The 22,212-nt window shown below is 37.7% G+C and overlaps 3 protein-coding genes and 1 non-coding gene across 6 annotated transcripts; 1 reads left to right on the top strand and 3 right to left on the bottom strand.

Annotated features, from left to right (window-relative positions):
• LOC109706776 (pentatricopeptide repeat-containing protein At2g06000-like) lies at positions 3,025 to 8,584 on the top strand. Of its 3 annotated transcripts, XM_020227754.1 has the most exons (4): positions 3,025 to 4,996; positions 5,283 to 5,357; positions 7,772 to 7,861; positions 8,138 to 8,584. In XM_020227754.1, exon 1 carries the CDS (start codon positions 3,172 to 3,174, stop codon positions 4,810 to 4,812), a length of 1,641 nt encoding a protein of 546 aa, XP_020083343.1. In that variant the 5' UTR covers positions 3,025 to 3,171; the 3' UTR covers positions 4,813 to 4,996; positions 5,283 to 5,357; positions 7,772 to 7,861; positions 8,138 to 8,584. The 3 variants fall into 3 exon arrangements, with proteins under 3 accessions (XP_020083343.1, XP_020083344.1, XP_020083341.1); XM_020227755.1 differs by lacking the exon at positions 5,283 to 5,357; XM_020227752.1 differs by having other exon boundaries at positions 3,025 to 5,357.
• TRNAS-GCU lies at positions 9,041 to 9,122 on the bottom strand. The gene has a single exon. It is a non-coding gene; the product is annotated as a tRNA-Ser (tRNA).
• On the bottom strand, positions 9,836 to 14,785 carry LOC109705210 (probable GTP diphosphokinase RSH2, chloroplastic). The gene is made up of 6 exons (XM_020225951.1): positions 13,764 to 14,785; positions 13,477 to 13,662; positions 11,946 to 12,406; positions 11,320 to 11,478; positions 10,888 to 11,239; positions 9,836 to 10,380 (listed from the first exon to the last, which is right to left on the bottom strand). Exons 1-6 carry the CDS (start codon positions 14,499 to 14,501, stop codon positions 10,099 to 10,101), a joined length of 2,178 nt encoding a protein of 725 aa, XP_020081540.1. The 5' UTR covers positions 14,502 to 14,785; the 3' UTR covers positions 9,836 to 10,098.
• Positions 19,629 to 21,446, bottom strand: LOC109727598 (pentatricopeptide repeat-containing protein At2g29760, chloroplastic-like). Its single transcript, XM_020257761.1, has one exon. It carries the CDS (start codon positions 21,444 to 21,446, stop codon positions 19,629 to 19,631), a length of 1,818 nt encoding a protein of 605 aa, XP_020113350.1.

Raw genomic sequence — 22,212 nt, 5'->3', positions numbered from 1 at the left:
CAAGCTGGCCACAGCTCTCTCGTGTTCGACTCATTTACAATGCTAATAGTTTTAATAAATTTTATATTAAATAATAGAATTTTGAGGTCTTCGACTATATATATGGATATTCATTATTATTTCTATCCTATTTTCTAATCAAACGCTGTAATAAGAAAATTCTTTTAGGTTTCTAGTTGTCCTTTCCCAAACTTTGGGTATAATTTTGTCCTCATTCTTTTCTAAATAATTATATTATATATTTTTGAGATACAGCTTTCAATTATTTTGAGAATAAATTTAGCTATAAAAGTGAAGCAATATGGTCTCGAAAGCCTCCAAAAAGTGTATGGAATAGGAAAGAAAGAAGATAAAAAATACGCTAGAGCACAAAAAACACAAAAGATGGAAAAATGCAAAGAACACAAAAACAAGAAAAAAAAAAAAAGAAAAAGAAAAAAAAGGGGAAAGTGTTGGCCCGGTAGCCCTAATCTACTATTGAATTTTAATAATTATAAATAATAATAATTTTGAAATTAACATTTTATCTTGAGTTTGTATTTAGAGAACTCTCAAATTGAAAAAAAAAGAAAAAAAAAAAGAAAAAAAAAGAGACCGAGTGCAAAAGAAAGGAGCTTCAAGTATTGAAGCTACTTATGGTTCCAAGGTTCAAAGACCTTTATTTGATCCTTTTTAGTGCTTAAAGATGTAACTTGATTCTCTTATACTCAGAGTTGAGAAAATTTGAACTAAAGTTGAAAATCTTGACTACCAAAAAGCACACATAGACCAAAATGGTACATAATCTATATATATGCTAAAATAAGATGTCAAAACCTTATTTATCAAAATCCAAGATATCAAAACTCTTCGAGATTAAATTTCAACAAAAATCTATGTTTCGGGCTCAAATCGGGCGCCAAGAAGTGCTTTGGAAGAGTCCAGAACTTGATTATGTTTGACCTCTAGATTGTGGGCATTCGGAGTACTTGTAGAGCATCCAGAAGAGGTTCTGGGTGCGTGGAAATACTTTTGGAGAGTCCGAAGTTAATTAAATTCTGGACTCAGCGGTTTGGGATCTGGATTGTCACTACAGCATCCGAAAGGAGTTTCGGGTGCTCAAAAGTTGTTTCAGACACCGAAAAGTTATTTTGAGCTCCCGAAAGTTATTCTGGGTGCCTAAATAGTTGGGATTTGAATTTGAATTTGCATTGAATAGTTGGGTGTTTTAGCTCGCTATTTAGAAGTAGAATCATGACTTTTGTAGTTTCGGAAACCTGAAAATTATTCCGGATGCCCAAAATTCAAAAGATTATGTGTTGTTTGTTCTATGTAGAGCAGTTGGAAATTGGGTTAGCAGATTCGATTGCCCAGAAGTTATTTGAGGCGCCCGAAACTACTTTGTCTTTGTTGAAACAATCCGTTGGTGTGGAACATTATGGAAACGGGCGCCAAAATGCAATATTGGGTGCCCGAAACTGCATGAACATAGTAACGAACAAATTGTGGATATTGGCTATAAATAGGGGTCTTTGGTGCTTCTTCGGTTTTTAGCTGAGCTTGTAATTGCTATAATTAAATACTTTTAACTCTTCACTCTCTCTCTAAACTTGAGTGAATTTGTATGTGGAAAAATTCATGTAAATGAGAGAAAAAGGATTATAATTGTGAGATCTTCTTGTGAAAAGAAGATCATCTCGGTGTAGAGGCATGGTGCTTACATGTAAAAGCATCTTTTAATAGCTAGAGATCCACTATTCTCTTGTGTTGAAGAGTTGGAGAGGATATAGATAAAGGGTCAAATCTCAAGATGGTGTATTTTTTGTGTTTATATACCCCCCACACCCCACACCCCCCACCCCCGCGTCATTTTCTTATTTGTGGAGTTTATTGATTTAATTTTATTGCATTCCTCACCTCCACTCTACTCATTTTCTTTATTTGTGGATTTATCGATTTGATTTTATTGTATTCCTCACCTCCACGCTACTCATTTTCTTTATTTGTGGATTTATCGATTTGATTTTATTGCATCTCCACTCTCTTAGGTCACCATTTTGATTCTTGGCGGGAAAAGGAGGAAGGACACTATGTACTACGTTTCTGTACAAAACTCTATCCAATCCCTAACCAATTTCTTGATACGTCATAGAGCTAATAGGGAGTTCGTGCTAAGATTATTGAAAACCACCTTGTTCCTTTCTAGCCGGATCGTCCACCAACAAGCAACTAGGGTGGTCAGTCTCATCACTACAATCCCTAGCCAATTCTTGATACCTCGAAGAGGTAACAGAGAGTTCGTGCTAAGATCTTTGAAAACCACCTTTTTTCTTTCTAACTAGATCATCCACCAACAAGTAGCTAGGGTGACCGACCATTCCTAGCGCAAGTGGCAAAGGGCTTGGTGGTTAGTACTCAAGGTCCCAATTCGAATCCTAATTGATTCATATTTCCAGCTAAGTTTATTTATAAATGAAATAAACAAAGCGGGTAGCATGCTACCTATCTCTCTCTAAAAAAAAAACAAGCAGCTAGAGTGGTCAATCCCATCACTATAATCCCTAGCCAATTCTTGATATATACCTCGAAGAGCTAGCAGATAGTTCATGCTAAGATTTCTGAAAACCACCATGTTCCTTTCTAACCAGATCGTCCACCAACAAGCAGCTAGGGTTGTCAATCCTGTCACTGCATGCGCGTGTTTTTCCTTCCCCACTAAACTCTCCCAACATGCCCCAAAATCTTATAATCTCATGCGTATGAAACTGTCCAAAGGACATCGTTAAAAATTTCTAAAGCATGTATTACCGTAATACATGCCAAAAGTGTAATACCTGTTTCAAAAATTGATAGAATTTGATCTCACCAATCGGCGGAGAGGGTCGCATATTTTGCCAAACATTTTTTTTCGATTTTCAAAGTTTGTGAATAGTTAAAATATTCTTTTGTCAATCAAATGTAATATGTATTTTATTTAATTTTTAATTTTTTTTTTTTTAAAAAAAGACACCCTTGTATTCTTTTGTTCATTGCGTTTGACTTGGTTTAAGCCCTAACTCCTGCACTGAAGCGGGGGAGTTTTCACCAACAAATGCGTGTCGCGCGCAGTGTGCTATGCCGCTTCTTCTTCCCGCAGCGCCATGAAGTGCGATCGCTCCCCGTCACCGCACGCGACGCCACTCGCCTCTTTAAATGCTTCTCCGCGGAGCACCCTATCCTAAACCCCTCCGCCGCCTCCCCCTTCCCCTCCTCCTCTCCTCCTCCTCCTCCTCCTCCTCCTCCGCCGCGGCGGCGCCGCCGCCGCACCCCGCCGAGCTCTGGATCGCCAAAGCCCTAGCCACCGCCTTCGTCCTCTCCCCATCGGCGCGCCTCGGCCCGTTCGGGCCCCTCCTCCTCACCCCCCTCGCCGCGTCCGAGGCCCTCCGCCGCCTCCCCACCGCGGACTCAGCCCTAGCCCTCTTCGAGCTCGCGCGCTCCGCCCTCGGGGTCGCCCACTCGCCCGACGCCTACCGGTTCCTCGTCGGCCTACTCTGCCGATCGGGGCTCCACGGCGATGCCCTGAAGGTGTTCGACGAAATGGCGAGCCACGGCCATTCCCCCGACGCGTCCTTTCTCGCTTTCGTAGCCAATTCCTGCGCTGAAGCCGGTCTCCTTGATCCTTGTATTCGATTGCTCAACAGAGCTTCGGAGTTCAATTCCCGGCTAGAACCTTATACTGTTAACAAGGTGATGAGTCTTTTGATAGCAAGGAACCGAATCCAAGATGCTGTCTTTCTGTTCAGCGAGCAGTTAAATTCGCAGCTTTTCATGCCGGATGCATGGAGCTTTAATATAGTCATAAAGGGTCTTTGTAGAATAGGAGATATTAAGGGGGCATTTGAGCTCTTCGAAAAAATGAGCTCTTTTAGGTGCTCGCCGGATACGGTTACCCATAATATCCTCGTTGATGGGTTGTGTAGAGCTGAGCAGGTAGATAGGGGGCATGAAATGTTGCAGCGGATTCGGATGGATGGCACTTGCATGCCGAATGTCGTGACGTACACTTCGGTTATTTCTGGCTATTGCAAGATGGGTAGGATGGAGGAAGCATTTAGGGTTTTCAATGACATGATTGGTTTAGGGATAAAGCCCAGTAGGGTAACGTACAATGTGCTTATTGATGGCTATGGTAAAGCAGGCGACATGCCGTCGGCTGCTTCGGTGTATGAGAGGATGGCTCTTTGCGGGTGTCCTCCTGATGTTGTGACGATTACTTCTTTGATCGATGGGCACTGTCGAAATGGGCAGCTGGATGATGCATTGAAGCTCTGGAATGAGATGGGTCAGCGAGAGCTTCGGCCAAATATATACACCTTTGCCACCATGATAAATTTCCTGTGCAAGAAGAATAGACTAGGCGAGGCCCAGGTTCTTTTAAAGGAACTGAATGAGAGGACTGATATAATACCGCGTGCTTTTGTGTACAATCCCATAATCGATGGGCTTTGCAAGGTGGGAAATGTGGATGAGGCAAATTCTATAATGCTTGAAATGGAAAGAAAGAAATGCTTCCCTGACAAGTACACGTATACGATATTGATCATTGGACATTGCATGAAGGGAAGAATTTCGGAAGCCATCGCCATTTTTGAGAAGATGGTGGCTACCGGCTGTGCGCATGATGGTGTGACGATTAGTTGTTTGGTTACTTGTCTTTTGAAGGCTGGAATGCCTAATAAGGTGGAAAGCATAATGCTTATTGCATCCGGAAGCAGTCCAAGATTGGATACATCATCTGTGCAGGACAGTCCATTGTCTGTGAGAAAAAGCGCAGATATTTCAGTGGCTGTATAACTGGTGAGTGCTTTTCCTGTGGAAAGTGAGAGGGCGTTTGCCTTATAAAGTGTACCATACTGGGGCATCCCAGCACCAAGATGAAGGGTGAGAGTTCGACTGACATATCACTGGTCACAATCACAATTTTGGGCCCCTGAGTAACTAGGGAGTTCAGAGAATTTGTTCAAGCAAGGTGCACTGAGTATGTAACATTATTCACTTCTCTCTTAATCAGTGCCACTCACAGGTTAATGTCATGAGTTGCCATTATTTTCTTCGACTGTCGCATAACTTTTCTTGGACATTTAGCGGCCAATTTTGATAGTTTGATAAGAACGTGACCTGCAAATTGGTCATTCATTTCCAAATTTGTTTGTTCATGTTGTCTTTCAAATCGATATATTTTATTCTTCAATGTCATAGTTTGGGCTATGTAGTTCCTTCTTGTGACATATATCATACATGACACATCATACATGTTAAATAAGGATTCTCATATGATGAGGGAAAGAATCTTCACTTTGTTGGTGCCCGGGTGTCAGGGAGAAGCCAGCCTCTAAAAGGTAAAGTCTTGTTTGGTTAAGAACATCCAACTACATATGTAAAAACTTATCTCTTCCAATTTGAGTTGACATTAATTTTTTTTTATCTGGTACTCTATCTATATTGGATAGTTTTGTAAACAATTGATGGATGTTTTTTTGCCAGATAATAATTCTTTTGATAGTTGTTCTTCATTTGTCCAAATTTAAGGCCTGGGAAAGGCTTATTCCGTTAAATGTCATATGGGTTCCTGAAATGTCCATGCAACAATTAATCTGGCAAAACTTCCACAAAACGAAACTACTATTGTGTTGCTTGGCTGGAATTTTCTTATTGCGGGTTTTTTCTTGTAATCCGTTCAAATATTATGCACCATTTATTTTTAATCGAAAGCTGCCCCTCACTTTCTTTTTGGCTGTTTTTTTAGCTGATATAATGATAATTATACGCTTTTGACCTGCATCAATAAGTTTTGTATACTTTATACATGGCTGTTAATTGAGATAAAGGATGGTTGTTCCATAACTGATCCAGTTCAGATTTATTTTCATATTTAGTTTTAGCCTGATATTTAGCAATAAAATATTTACAACTTTGATGATCAATTAAGACGGATATTGGTTTTCATAGTCATTTATGTAACAAATAAGTATCATATTTCTGTTATTTTCTTTCAGCAAAAATATCAATTATCCATTGTAAGAAATTCACATCATTCCAACAAAAAGACAGATTCAAAGGCTTAAAGAATATGTTTGGAGCATAATGGATACATTTTATTTTATGTGATGATACTTGAATATGTGAGTTCTCTCATGGATTTTACGTTCCCCCCCCTCCGCCCCCCCTCCCTCCCCCTTCTTTTTGCATTTGAGGGTAGCGTCCAATTTATCAACCTCTCTAGGAATGACAATATAAATTACTTTCTGTCACACCCTAATAATCCCACATCGGATATAAATGGAGATGTGATTAGGTATATAAGAGATTTAGACACTAGTAATAATAACTGGGCTTAAGCATTTTGGGCCGGTGTTTGGGCCCAACGAGTTATTGTTGCTAGTGGGCTGGGTCGTTACACTTTCTGAAAATTCTTGTAAGGTAGCTTTCTGCAACTTTTATCTAAGCATTGGTTTCTTAGAACATTGTGCATGTGATGAAAGGTCCAAGTGTATACTCAGTTGTTGGAGTTAGATCATATGTGGCCAGACAGTTGTCTATGCTTTGAGGGAGAGGTGTACGGCTTATTAAATCGTTTGTGCCATCTTTATGTCAAATAGATCTTATTTTGCTTTTTTTTTTTTCGCCACATTGTTTTGCTGTTTTTGCAAATGATTTCTGGAGGTTTTAACCAGTCAAAAACAAGATGATTTTTGTTAGAGTAATAAGAAAAGTAGCTCTTATCTCAACATTTTCATGCTTGAACCAAGCTCACTTCATGAAAAATGCTTACTGCAATGTTCAGGAGAAATTGCAAGAGCAGGAAAATAACCATATGATGCGGATTTGATATTCTCAGATTGTTTGTTGGAAAGAAGTTTAATAGAAAAATACAACAGTTATTTCAGATCATAGTTTGCAGCTTGTGCAGTAGTTATTACTGTTATATATATTGTTTATTGGACGTTAGAATTAATTTTTCTGGTCAATTGGAACTGTGAGAAAATAAATATGCAAATGATAATCAGGTTTACCTTGTAATGGAAGTTTGATGCACTGTCTTTGTTATGAAGTTACTAGTTCCAGGAGTAAAAAGAGAAATCAGCATCTGAGGCCTTAGATTGTGCTATATCCGTTGTTCTATCAAAATACTAGAGTTGTATGATTCTTTCTGTGTGTACAGAGTTGAGTCATGCTTCTGTTCTCACTTATGGTTTAGCCTTATCTCCAGAGGATTGGAGAGCAATGGAGTGCGCTGACCCTCATGGACTATGTATTATGTGTCAAAACAATTTTTCAGCTGAGCATTCTTTAGGTTAAGGCTCCTTTACAAGTGAAGGATAAGTGTCTTTTGTTCATTGAAACAATACATGATCCAAAAATTGGCAACTAAATTGTTTTTCTGTTGCTGCTGCGATCTCTCATTGCAGTATTATTTTTGGAGTGCACCTTGTAGGGTCAAACATATGTAGTTCATACCTACTTACGAAATTGGCTTTAAGAGGATTGTGCATCCCATGACTTTATTTGATCAATTTGTTAATCATTGTGGCAGTTGTAAAAGGCCACTATGCATAACAATCCAATGTTAGTGGACTAGTTTAAGTCTCTCAGGCGTGATAGTTTGGCTGGAATTAAATTTCTCAAAGTATTTATTTATTTTTACACAATTCTTTCCTGTTGACATTTTTGCTGAAACAATATAATATTCAAGTTGTATTATTGCTTTTTTAAGTACAGTTTATTGATGTTTTCTTCCTCTTTTATGACTTAGATAGTTGAGCATTAAAAATTTTACGAAGCTAGACATATATTGGAGTTCTGTGGCGAAACAACATTGATGTTTCCACTGACGAAAAGACTGGTGAGTTAACCTCTCCCGTGAATAGTTATATATGTGGTTACATGATGAAAATCCTGTCGCTGATACATAGATTTATTATTCCGCACTATACTTATGATTCCATTAGAAGTACTATGTTCCTCTCTGTTATTAAATATCAGCTATAGAAAACTAAATGACGATCAAATTTTTCGCCATGCGGTTAGTAAAGATCCAGTGTGAGGTTGGAGTGTACTTGGAGTCGAAGAGAAATACCAAAATTTTAGGTGCTAATAGTTTTTAACTGTTCTTTTGCAGGGCCTGGAATTGTCATATGGACAAGTAGCAAAGTTTCACTGGTTTGTTTAAGTCAGAAGCTGTCGAAACGTGATCGGGAGCGAACGATTTGTTGGTGAAGATTAGATGAATGAGAAAAACCCATTAAATGCTTCTCGCTCGCTGAAGAGTTATGTGCCATGGAAATAAGGTTCACCGCATTATTGTCTTCAATCCATCGCAACCCGTATTGTAATTTTGATCTATGTTTCAGAGGCTTATTTCGCTGGGTAATTTCCTGCAACTGTTCTTGGTTCGGCATATGGTATTAAGTCGGTTTTTTTTTTTTTTTTTTTTTTTGCGGAGATATGAAAATTTTGATGGCACCTGTGTAGCTGATGAGGATTACATGTTCAAGTTTCTCTGAAGCTTTTTTATTTGAGATACTTTTGGAACAAAATTAGATAAATGCAGCATTCTTTGGTCTTCTTTTTTTTTTTCAGAACAAAATTAGACACCTTCTAGATGCATGTATTAGGTCCAAATTATTAATACTGGTGTGGTTGATAAAGCTTTATGTATGATGGGAGTTTGAAAGAAACATTTCACAGCAAATATAAAATTAGTTGGTTGATACAGCGACAGGGACTTGTGATCTACGGAGTTTGTTTATGTTTTGATCTATCAGCGTGGATTTTTCTTGAAGTACTTTTGGATGTGTTGTCGAAGCTGGAAAATTTAGAAACAAAATTTTAAAAAATTGTCACCTTAGAGATTTGAACATTTAAACTTAATTTAATCAGATAGAAAAAAATATTTCGTTCTGTAGCAGGGACTCGGTTTCTACAAAGTTTGTTTTATTTTTATAGCTATCTTGTAAGAATTCTCCAGTATATATGAAATACAAATTAGAAAAAAATTTAAGAACACACAAAAAAAAAAGTTCGTCGCCTGAGAGATTCGAACTCTCGCGGGGAAACCCCATGTACTTAGCAGGCACACGCCTTAACCACTCGGCCAAAGCGACGATTCATATATTAAAATATATTAAAATTTCATATAATGAATAATTAATGTACAAAAAATCAACTACTAAAGCAAGGTAAAACAAGCCTGCTTAGGTTGAAATTGAGTTGTGTACTAGACACCTACATTTCAAATGTTCCCAGCAAGTACGCAAAAGTTTTAAGTCTTTGAATCGAAAACTCAGTCCTGTTGCTGAATCGAATCCTTGATAATAGCCGTGCATAAATCATGTCCAGAAAGTGGGGTTGCATTGGAAGCATATGACTTTCTGCATTAAATTCGTCAGTTCGAGAAATGTCAGATAGTTTTGCAGAGCATGGGAGGAGTTCCGGGTTGCCATACGGCACCAGTTCTCGACTTCATGCTAGGTGGGCGCAAAGTTGAGTTCGCGCGATCAGCGCACGCCCAATTCTCGATAGTAAGCTTTTGCATCATCCAGTCAAAAGAAGTAAAGCCGATTTCCTGATTACAGATTCATTACCCATTTTCGGCCGAAGAGTGCTCTCAACATAGCCCAGATAGTGGTTGATAGAGAGCAATCCCTGACTGTAATTGTCACGCATGAGTGCTGCTGCATTGAAATAAAACTTTGGATTGGTAGTAAAACATCAAGCTCTCTTGCAGCTCAAACAGTTTCATCCTCAAATGTTTACTGCACATAAAGAACGCAAATCCACCGAATGAGATTTTGCATGAGTGCACATCAATGTCACATAAGTAAAAGCCAGAAAGAGCAAATACTTGGATTGGTTTACCATCAAGATTCGACAATTCGAGGGTTTTACTATACAAACAGTTCATACATACATACATATATATATATATTTATATATACAACAAATCAATGGGTAAAGTACAACAGAGGTCGAATCATCGACGTAGGCACGAATTTGTCAGCTTTTCCGGCCACCTCGGCTACAACAAATCAATGGGTAAAGTACAACAGAGGTCGAATCATCGACGTAGGCACGAATTTGTCAGCTTTTCCAGCCACCTCGGCTTGAAACGGTGAGCCCCCCCTCATACATCCTCTGGATTTCCTCCCTATACTCGGTCAACGACTTGTGGGGAAGGGCCGGCGTGAGCTCGATCACGTCCCCCATACACAGTTTCTGCTTGGGGTCACTCACCGGCTCGTGGTTCAGCCTCGGCCTCAGCTCCTCTTTCAAAGGAAAGCTGTGAGGAGTCCATCTTGTACTCCCGACCCTTTCCAAGAGATCCATCACGGTCGAGTTTGTGGGGAACTCCTGAACGGACATCTGAAGTCGTGACAAGGGCCATGTCAGATTACGGAATAACTCGATGTGTTAACTATATTTCTTTCAAAAAAAAAGTGTGATATAAAGGACTTTATTTTTTGGTTTAAGGAAGAAAGCAGCTTAAGTTATCCCCCTATATCATACAAAGGTTGAAGTTCAGGGATAATTGTTCAGATCAGTAGGGGTTTTCTTCTATAGGACAACCCAGGGAAGCAAGAATTTCCGCCAAAACCTGGAATTGTTCTATCCACCAATTAATTGTTACACTTTTCCACATAACAAATTGGGTAATTCCCATAGTCCAAAACCAAATGTAAAGTCGACTTTGTCATAGGTATAATAAGGTATAATAGGATATACGAAGAATAATGTCAGGCAATTATTTCGTCAAACATGTTGAAGGATATTATCAACTGAAAATCGTAACTCACGTAGATAGCCACCAATAAATAGCAATATTTATTTATGTATGAACGAAGAGAATGGGCATTGAAAGAACAAACCAACCTTCTCATTTTCCATCATGATGATGAAAACAGGTCCATCATGGTTGCATCGACGCGTGTACGAATAAGGGCAGCCCTCAGAATGAGAAGGAAATGGGCACGGTGGCCTGATCACACTGGAGTCACCAAAAGACGAGACCCGTTCTTTGCTCATCGTCTCACACTGCCAGCTAACGACCCATCGCGCCCACTCCACCATTTGTAGCACAAAGGAGTGCTTGCAACTACCTTCTTTATACCTCCAATGCGCAGCAAATCCATATTCGGCCTGCAGATGCATCTCCCTGGTTCGGATCTGAACTTCAAACGGAAGCATATCTTCCCCCAGAACAACAGTGTGTAGAGATTGGTACCTGCAAGCTCACAATCAGAAGAAGCTCCAACAAGAAAGCACATATATATATATATATATCAATTTGATTTCAGTGTATACCCATTTGACTTGGGATGATCGATGTAGTCCTTAAATCTCCCAACAACCTTAGTCCATAGTCCATGAACAATATCAAGTGCTTTATAACAGTCTTCTTCATTCTCAACTACCAGCCGTAGTCCATGGATGTCGTGGATCTCATCCATGGTTAGATTCTTCCTGATGAAGGTTGTAGAGACCAAGTTAGCCACATATACGGTCATAAAAAAAGGGGCAAATTCCTGAAAAACAAATACATTTACATGTATACCCATGCAAACTATCTAATAACATATTTGCCTTTGCAAAATATGAAAATTTCAAGTATGTCCTTCGAAAAAACTCATTTTTTTTTGAAAAAAATTCTCGCACTTTAAAAGGCTGACCCTATTTAAAACTTTTTCTAGTGCAAAACAAACTTAACTCGGCAAATTGAATTACTGCTCAACTTGAGGATATTTACGTAAAAACTGCCCTTTCAAAGGGTATTTATGAAAAATCACATTTTGCAGGGTTATATATGTAAATAAATGATTTTGCAGGGATATATCTAGATAAAAGTTCCGAAGGAAACTTTTCACACTAGAGCAGGCAATGTAAAGAGTACATGCAGAAATATTTCTAAACAAAAAGAGAACCAGACGCACTTTAGCATCTTCAAGTAGATACTGTACAAGCTCTTGTGCCTCCCAGATATAACATGGTAAGGTACGCCTTCATGCTTGAGACTCTTTTCTAGTTTCTCTACAGCAGATGTAATAAGTGCTTCGTCAAAGGACTTGAGGAGTTTCGATGATAAATCTTTGTGCTCCTCCGGGTAAAGATGTTTGAAGCAAATATTCTCCAGCTGCTCCTTCCAGCTAGAGATTCCTAATCTACTGGCCAAAGGCACAAAAATTTCCAGAGTCTCCTTTGCAAATCTCTGCTGTTTGACCATCGGTAATGCCTCTAAAGTCATCATGTTATGCAGTCGGTCTGCTAGCTTGATGAGAACAGCTCTTGCATCAGCCATTGCAAGAAACATTGTGTGTAATCGGTCAGCCTCGAGGGTGTTGCTTGCAGTATTATTGTCACGAGCAAGCTTGCTTAAATGGCTTAACTTTGAGACCTGGATAAAATGCAAAGCAACAATCAAAATTTTGAACTTTTGAACCCTAGAAATACATATAGTATTACCCAAAAAGAAAACATAAAATTGATACAATTCTATGTTAATATAATTTTGAAAACAATCCTCCAATTATATATTTGACATCAGAAGTTAGAAGTTGACTTGATGCTAACAACAAAAAAACACTTAAAATCAATGAATCACACAGCTGCCACATGTCTAGACATTACCAAATGATCAGCACAGTTCTCATGACAAATCTCACCAATGTACACCCAACAAACTATTTCAACATTGGCCCTCGAATTTCTTTTTTTCTTTTTTTTTGTTTGTATCAGCTAGCACTACACCTAATACAGTGTATAAATTCTCAATGAAGAGGCATTTGCGCTAGCACAAGCATGGATGAAACAATACTCCGCTTAGTTGATCACAAGTCTATCTTCAATTTATTATATTTCATACTATTTTAGATTCACCATGCAATCCAATGTAATTAAAAGGTAAAAACGTACAAAACTTAATGGACCATTTTGAATCGGCTACACAACCTTTCAAAATTTTGATTTTACTACTCAACCTTTCAATTTGTTTCAAAAACTGTCGACTGACTCAAATCAAACAAATTGGAAGATTGGATAGTAAAATCAAATTTTTGAAAGGTTGGGTAGCTAAATCAAAATGGTCCATACTTCAAGTAAGTTCTGTATGTTTTTACCTAAATAAAATAGAGGCAAAGAATGAGCTAGCAACCAGAGATATCTATGATTGAAAAGCTTATATATTTATCTGATCATAATCACTATACCAAGAAGCAGGCATACAAAGGTGAGGATGGAGGAATTTTCACGAATGTACCAAAAGTAAAGAGAATAATAAGATGGAGACGCATAATATTGAGTATCTAACCACCTGGCACTATAACTTGCTACAAGAAAGTCAAAGATACAAAAAAGGACATGCCAAGCTACACTAAAATATGTCACGCTTCCTCATAATGTGTCATTAATAGGTAAATTAAAGAAAAGAACAGAGAAGAAAAAGAAATAAGTACAATATTAGCATACCCCCTCAACAAGATCAGCCACACCAGCTCCAAACATTTTGAAAATGTAATCATAATCCATGAAAGAATCATCGATTGTGTCGTGTAAAAGCCCGGCAGAAACTACGGTGGCGTTAGCACCGACCTTCGCTAATAGAACTGCCGTCTCCACACAATGCTGCAAGTAGGGATCTCCGCTCGCCCTCGTCTAATACACAAATAGAGAGAAACAAAAGTTCAATTCACAACCCAAAAAATCGCAACTTCAGTAATCAGTAACACATTCAATGAGACAAAAATATCAATCACCTGCCCTCTATGAGCCTTCTCGGCTTCATAAAAGGCCTTCACAACGAGCTCCTCGTAGAAAATCTTGTGCCGCGATTGAGCCCCGATGAGCAATTCCTTTGCATACGGCTCACATATCGGTTCTATCTCAACCAAGCTCTCATCCAACTCAAATGAGAGATCTCCGACATCGGTTGCGATATCCCCCTGAATCGGAAAACTAGGTGGTACATAATCTAAGCAAGAACCCAATGCGTTCATCACAAACCCGCTAAAGAGCCGATCTCTTCCGACCCTCCAATCGCTTCCCAACCAATCCCGCGGCGGCCTCGACACCGCCGGGCTTCTCGAAGCTCCGCTCCCGCCGCACGACACCGGGCCCTGGAACACCGACACGGGGCTATGGTCGCGGCACTTGAACGACGACGAGGGCGCGTGCGAGGAGTACGGGTAGGAGCACCCGAGTTCATCCGATCTCTCGTCGCCGCAGCCGGCGCCGAAGCTCGAGGGGGGGCCATGGCGCGCTGCGGGGGCGGCGGCGGAAGTGGAGGAGAAGAGGCACGAGAGGCCGCCGGCGCCGGGCTTCTGGGCGGCGGCTGAGGACGACGGCGACGATGCGGCGGCGGAGGACGCGGGGCGGGAGAGGAGGTCGAGGTCGGAGGCGCCATGGGAGGCGGCGATCTGGGAGGAGTGGTGGGGCGCGGCGGAGCACACGGCCCCGGGGGGGCTCGCGTAGAGGGCGATCGCCGGGACGGACATGGTCGCCGGAACCCTAGATCTCTTCCCCTTCCCTTATAGCCCCTCAAATCAGGGGCTAGCAACCCTAGAATCGGGGATCCTAAATTCGCGCTCGAGGAGCTGGATCCAGGTAGGGTTAGGGTAGAGGAGCTAGGATTCGGGGGCAAGGAGGGAGCTTGGTGGGATCGGGAATGGGGAATTGTTGGAGCCCTGATATAATCGGAGAGGAAACCCTAGGTCGTCGGAGAAGGTAAAGGGGAGAGAGAGAGAGAGAGAGAGAGAGAGAAAAAGATGGAGGATGTCTTTTTTATTTTATTTTTTTTTAATTTATTTTTAATTATTTTTAAGCGGTTTGGATTTTAGTGCGGGAGAGGAAGAATCTGGTTCTCTTTCCAGGATAGGGATATTGTGAAATGACGAAATTGCCCTTGGACGGAGAATCTCGTACATGTGTGTAATAAGATTTTATATATAGATTTTGCTTTTTTAGTTATTATTATTATTATTATTATTATTATTATTATTATATCTGGAAATTAAGGATTCTGTCCTTTATCTGAAAATTAATCGTTATAATAATTACTTTTTTTTTTCTTAGAATTAATATTGTAGCAAATAAAATTGATATTACACGATCACATTTATTGTATCTAATTATGATTTGAACTCTTGTTAAACTACAGTAACAAATAATAGTTTGACAATATTTATTTTTCTCTGTTAGAGGGTTTTAGAGGGTGATGTTAACTATTTTATAAACAACACATATATTTATAAGAGTCGCCGGGTTTATTCCATAGGTAATTCTCTCTAAAATTTATTATGTTTGTTGAAACTGATGAAATTTATTTTATATGATTTATGCATTAACCCAATCCAAATGAGTAGCTTTGAATCTAACAATAATTTTTTTCACAATATGTTATAATATTCAAATTGGTATGTTTATTATGGATATGATACAGCTCATTTATTTGAAGCCCGACATAATATATAATTTTAAGTAATTTTGAGAGCCTTATTCGATCTTTGTATGTTTTTTTTTTCTTTTAAAAAATGGTAATATACTACTATTTTATTTATTTTTTTAAAAAAAATAAATTTAGCTGAAAATGTGAATTAACTGTGTTTCGAGTATCATTGTAGGATTTATTAAAACCCTCTGTACAAAGATATTTAGAAAAAAGTAAACTTAATTGTATCATATCTACATTTGTAAGTTTTAGTTGTTAATTTTTAGAGATTTGGCCTCCACAAAGATGTACTAGCTAGAGATCTACCCATTAATTCAAGGAAAAAAAAAAAAGAAGAAGGAAATATTTGATTACTATAATTGAAAAAAAAAAAGAAAAAAATTTGAGTTGGATTTGTAGGGGACAAATTAAGGAGAATGTAGTGATGTACCATCATCACTTTCTCTTTAAATTTGAACTTTAACCAAAGCCCACAACATTTGGATATGGCTTTAGATACATGCAATGCATATGCTGAGTCATTGACTCTTATCCTTATCATTTCTTAGTTCTACTTTTATATATTGTCCAATAATTTAAAGTTTGAGCTTTAGCACGAATAGTCCTATCACTTGTATAGGTTTATTATTAACTGCATTAAAAGTATTACCATTTTTGAACCATGCACTTTAACAAAGTACCTGCTAAATGTTGTTGGAGAATCTTAACCTATTTTTGTTTTTATAATTGGAGGCCGTTTGGTTCAAAGTTTGTAATATTTCAAAAGTATTATATATTTTATATTTTGAATAATAAATGTGTCATCACTAACTTATTAAATTATTTGGACTACGAATAATTTGCATCAAATAGAGAAATGAGAATACTTCGTCACTTATGATAATCTAATATTTCTACCGCCTAAAATTCTATAATTAATGATCACGCTAATTTTAAATTAAGTTTAGAATAATAATCTAAACTTAATTTAAAATTTAGTTAAAAATAGAGTTTATGCAAATTATAATTTGATTATATTTAAAAGTTTAATATAATTAGAGTAAGATTTGTAATTGTCTAAATTAAAAGTTGAATTTATCATCTGCTATGACTCCATAGCTATATATTATATATAGTTAGATGTAAATTAATTACAGAAACAAGCTACAGTAAACATGATTAAATAGGTATCGTCTTGGGTGTAATTAAATTATTTTAATTAATAAAGTATTAGTTTAGTTTTCTTCTTCCTCCTTCAATATATATCTCTTCTTCATATTATTTTGTTCGATTTTAGATCTTAGGTTATATAATCGGTATCAGCACAAATACTGATTTCAACAATTGATATCAGAAAAAATCATGATTCCAACATTTCCGTTCCATTTTAGGTGTCAACAATATCTCTCAGAGCCATCCCAGTTAATTAATTCTCACTATTTCAACAAAACACAGTAAAAATAATATCTAGAATTAATTGAAGTTCTCTTTTAAATACAATTTTGACCATTCTTAAAATGTCAAAAACTTACAGATCTTTAAAACATAAAACTTCAGCGGAAAGTTCTCTAATGTAGTCGGATTAGAAAGTCATTTTTAGTAAATAAAAAAACGATAAATTGTACATTTAGTCCTCAAATTAATATGTAGGTGATATTTTAGTTGTCAATTTTAATTTGTTATAATTTTCGTCTCGAACTTCCAAAATTATCACAATTAAATCTCACCACCTAACTTAGTTAACTAAATATTNGGGAAGTTCTCTAATGTAGTCGGATTAGAAAGTCATTTTTAGTAAATAAAAAAACGATAAATTGTACATTTAGTTCTCAAATTAATATGTAGGTGATATTTTAGTTGTCAATTTTAATTTGTTATAATTTTCGTCTCGAACTTCCAAAATTATCACAATTAAATCTCACCACCTAACTTAGTTAACTAAATATTGACTCATTATTAATATAAAAGTGATATATATGACATCTTAATTATTAATATATTATTAATCATAATGCTGACGTTAATGATATATCAATATTTAGTTAATTAAGGCCTCTCTCATCAAGTGAACTTACTACTTATAACATTTGGATTAGAAGTCGTGCACATAATCTTATAAGACTTCAAAATATAAAGAAACCTTTTTTTTTCTTCTAATTTTGATAATTCAGCATGACGTGTAACGAAAAGGTTCCACCAAATTTTAATTTTTATTGGTTTTTTTACATATTAGAATACAAAAAATAAATTTCTTTATAAAATTATTTGACCAACACGATCGATTGTGTAATTAGTAACTTAATTTGAGAAGAGAGATCTACTGAACTATCCGATAAATTTTAGGAGATGTAATAGCTAAAATTGAAAGTTCAGACGCCCATTTACGAAAGAGCTAAAATTTAGAAGATATCTGTATATTTTAATTAATTCTTACCTAAAAATTTTCAAATCAATTATACATTATCTTCTGACTTTTGAGGTCCTTCTCCATTACGTTCAACTAATTATTTGGTTACTTACAATGATTAATTTTTTATTTTTTATTCACAAAATGCTGCAACTAAAATTGATTTTGTTATCCGCGATTATTAAAGCACGGATACACTTGACAATATGGTTTATGTGACCTTGTGGCTCAATTTATAATGGTTTACGTGACGCAACTTTATATATTTGGACATGGATAAAACGTACAAAGCAATGCTACATTTATAACGTTGACCAATTTGTTCCTTCGTAATGATATTAAGCTATTTAAGCGTTGGAGAATTAACTCAGGGAGTTGACTTTGTGGCCAGCCAATCTAATCACTGATTAATTTCGATTTAAAGCATATGTGCAAATCCCAGTCAATAAAAATGTTTTCATTACATTATTTATTCCTAACTAATTATATTTTTTTTTGAGATAAAAATTTAAATAAAAATGTTTTGTTAAGAACAATAATGGAATGGATGAACTCTAGATTTTTTTTTTTTGATTTATTACGGTACTACCTCAGTAATATAAGTGTGACATTTTAGATTTTTTTTTTTTTTTTTTTTTTTTTTTTTTTTTTTTTTTTTTTTTTTTTTAAATTTNAGCAAGATAGTTGACTTGTCACTTGTCATATCTTGTCTTCTAGAACTAATCATGGACACAATGGAGAAGAGACTAGCGAAAGAAACCAATAATTTAAAATTGAGATCTAGTATGCTGGTTCAATCGATCCGATCCTAACTTAGATCGTAACCCAATTTATAATACGATTTGTGAATCGATCTAATTTTTAATTAAATCCATCGAATTTTTTGATCATATCATATTAAAATTCAACCCCTTAAAATTAATTTAGTTAATTTTATTTTCTATTAGCATAGATTAATTTTATTAAAAATAAAATTTGAAGCTTATGTATACTTAAGTTCTGATCCTAAAATAATAATTGCTCTTACCAGTGACCCGTAACTCAGTAATATTCTCGAATCGCTGTTCAACCCGATTTTTAAAACATTGCTTTAGATCATCGATCAAGAGGTCGGGTGTTCTTGTGCGACAGTGCGATCTCCCGCATGAATGGTTAAGAGTAAGATAATCAAGAGGTTAAGAGTTTGATCTCCTGCAGAATCCAAATTTAATTAAATAGATGTGACAATGATAAACTAGGTAGGCCATAAGCAAATTACAAAGTAGAGGAAAACAAAAAAAAAAAGCAATAAAAGTACTCCAAAATGGCTTAGTCACAAGCCACTAAAATCAAAAATAATGTAAGTGCTTGCCACAAATGCATCAACATGACTTAATAAAAAGAAAGGTAAATTACACTTTTGGTCCTCAACTATAAGGTTGGTCGTTAAACTTTAATCTCTTGCAATTTCTAATTCGAACTTAACAAATTAGGCCAATTTAATTGGTTAAATATAGATGAATGGTTGAAGTAGAAACGACGTAATATCTTAATTATTGTCATATAATCAATTACAATACTATTACATCACTTCGACACTGACGAGCATCAATATTTAGCCAATTAAATTAGATTGTAGAACTTAATTGAAATAATTCAAAATGCTTGAGACAAAAATTGTAATAAATTAAAGTTTGAGGACCAAGCCATTGAGGCTGAAACTCAAGAGGGCCAAGAATTAGCTATGATACAGTTGATCAATGAACATTAGTATAATCTACATACCCTGATCATCAATTGAGAATCTGACTAGCAACTTACTAATCTCATCTCCTGCGTCAAAGAATTCAGTAAACTGTACATACTTCCCATTTCTGGATGGTACACAGATCCAACATGGAATTCATGCGCAATTCCTTCGATGTTGATCCAACTGAACCCTGTTTGCTTGCTTACGCCTCTCGCCCTCATTAAACATCTCAACTCTGTAATGTTTCCCCAGCTAGAATTTGTCGCATAAGCATTCGACAGCAATACATAACCTGCTGAGCTTTCAGGATCCACGTCAAATAGCCTTTCCGCGACATCTCGAGCAATATCTACTTTCGAGTGGACCAGAGAAGCCCCAAGGAGAGCTCCCCAAACAAGCCCATTAGGTTCAATCGGCATCGTGTTTACGACCTGAAGCGCTTCTTTGATAAAACCAGTGCGTGCAATGAGATCGACGAAGCAAGCGTAGTGTTCTAATCTGGGGACGACATTGTATTTCTCGTGCATTTCCTTAAAAAACTTTCTTCCTTCTTCGACTAATCTTGAGTGGGTGCAAGCACACAACAAGCCTAGAAATGTACCGTCATTTGGCTTTACGCCGTGCTTGTCCATCTCGAAGAACAACTTCAAAGCCTCGTTTCCTCGACCGTTCGTGGCAAGTCCCATAATCATGGCATTAAAAGAGACCACATCTTTCGTGGCCATTTGATCGAACACATCCTCCGCCTCCTCTAAGCTCCCGCATTTGGAATACATGTCTATGAAAGCAGTAGCAAGAATCTTGTTAGATTCCGCGAGCAATTTGCTATATCTTGATTTCGCATATGCATGAGCCCATCTCCCAAGATTCAAATCACCAACTAAAGCACAAGCCGAGAGCACGCTCACGATAGTCACGTGGTTAGGTTTTGTAATCGAAATATCGAGCATGTGATGGAAAAGACCCAGAGCATCGACAGGCCGACTATTTTGCACGTATCCGCCGATCATGGCATTCCAAGCGATAACACTCAGATTTCCGCTTCTTCTGCCTACCATTTTATCAAACAGATCTCTGCTTTCTTCTATCCGGTCCAATTTTGCGTGGAGATAAATGAGAACTGTATCAACCGCATCGCCCGAAAAATCACAAATTTGATCACCAAATTCGGTAAACATGTTGACCCACTGCTCGATTTCCCCGGTGTCGAGCTTTGAGCACGCGGAAATGACCCCGACCATGGTGTCATCCTCCGGCCGCAGATTTTCCTCGACCATTCTCGCAAACAACCTCAGGGCATCCTCCACCAATCCAAATTGAGCGTACCCAGAAACCAAACAAGTCCAACAACAAACCGACTTCCTCTCGGGCATTTCGTCGAACACCTTACGTGCCGAAAGGAGATCCCCGGCGCCCTTAACGTACGCCGAGAGGAGCCCGTTCGCGACGAAACCATTGGACCCGACCCCCGATTTGGCGACGTGGGCGTGCACCTGGCGCACAAAGGAAGCGTCTTTGGAGGCGGAAGCGGCTTTCAAGAGGAAGGAGAAGGTGAAATCGTTGGGGGAGAGGGAGCGGAGCTTGAGGGACTTGAAGAGGGCGAGGGCGCGGTGGGAGAGGTTGGGGGACTCGGAGAGGACTCTAATGGCGGCGTTGAAGGGGAGAAGGGAGGTGCCGGGGAGGAGGGCGTCGTCGTGGGCGCCGAGGCGCAGGGCGCGGGCGAGGATCGCGGGGACGTGGCGCGGGGAGGGGAGGGGGCCGTGGAGGTGGAGGAGGAGGAGGGAGAGGGGTTGTGGGTGAGCCGGATAAGTACGGGAATAATTTGTGGAATAAGTTGTTGGGAAATAATAGGTGGAATAGCGGCGAGGGAATAGCATAATCTCGCTCAGACGTTCCGACGCTTCTCTCCTCCCCTCTCAGCAGCAGTACCATTTAATTCATGTAATTAAAAATACAGTATAGTTAAAATTATAATAAATTAATATATTATTTGGATAGATCATAGATGCAGTAAGTATTGTAAATTATTTCGTTGTATATAATTTTGTATTTATAATATTTTATTATTTTATATACATGATTATTGTGAGTTTATTTCTAGTTCCAATATAAAAAACTTTTTTATTTATTTTCTGAGAAAATAATTTCATCTCTTCCAAACCACACCAATTTCAAGCAAGTAGCTGCTGATGTCCTTATCCCTTCTTATAGAATCTTCAGCATGTATTTAAACGAGCACACTAGCAAGTACTTAAGTTTGAGGTCTCGGCCATCCCCTTTTAGCTAGGATATCAGATTCGTGAGGATTCTTCATTTCTTTTTTTTTTTTTTTTGAGATAAACAACTTGAGTTTAAAAAGTACACGCCTCAAAAGTTGATGTACAAGTAGCATTTCTTATTTGAAAATATAATTATTGTGATTTGTTAATATGCTTGTACATATGACATGAAATCTTATTTTTTAGAAAAAAGTACTATTCGCTTAATTTATTAGAAAGATGAAATAGACTACATAGATCTCGATGCAGAAAAAAACACAGGCGCACGCGCGCGCGCGCGTGCACACACACACCCATTATCTGAACTACAATTTAGGAAAGAACTACTTGGCCGGAAGGAATTCCTACCACTATGATATAAAAA

The sequence above is a fragment of the Ananas comosus genome, linkage group 2 (genome assembly GCF_001540865.1).
Source record: "Ananas comosus cultivar F153 linkage group 2, ASM154086v1, whole genome shotgun sequence".
In the NCBI taxonomy this organism is placed as follows: Eukaryota; Viridiplantae; Streptophyta; class Magnoliopsida; order Poales; family Bromeliaceae; genus Ananas; species Ananas comosus.
The sequence above is the reverse complement of the archived record's forward strand: the minus strand, read 5'-3'. Positions and strand labels throughout refer to the sequence as shown.

Excerpts from the sequence above, each read along its gene's own strand:
- LOC109706776 (XM_020227755.1), top strand. The coding sequence starts at position 3,172 with ATGCTTCTCCGCGGAGCACCCTATCCTAAACCCCTCCGCCGCCTCCCC.
- LOC109705210 (XM_020225951.1), bottom strand. The coding sequence starts at position 14,501 with ATGTCCGTCCCGGCGATCGCCCTCTACGCGAGCCCCCCCGGGGCCGTG. Across the intron at positions 13,663-13,763 it reads AGAAGGCTCATAGAGGGCAG|ACGAGGGCGAGCGGAGATCC; the intron begins GTGATTGATATT and ends TTTGTGTATTAG. Across the intron at positions 11,240-11,319 it reads GATCATCCCAAGTCAAATGG|GTACCAATCTCTACACACTG; the intron begins GTATACACTGAA and ends GTGAGCTTGCAG.
- LOC109727598 (XM_020257761.1), bottom strand. The coding sequence starts at position 21,446 with ATGCTATTCCCTCGCCGCTATTCCACCTATTATTTCCCAACAACTTAT.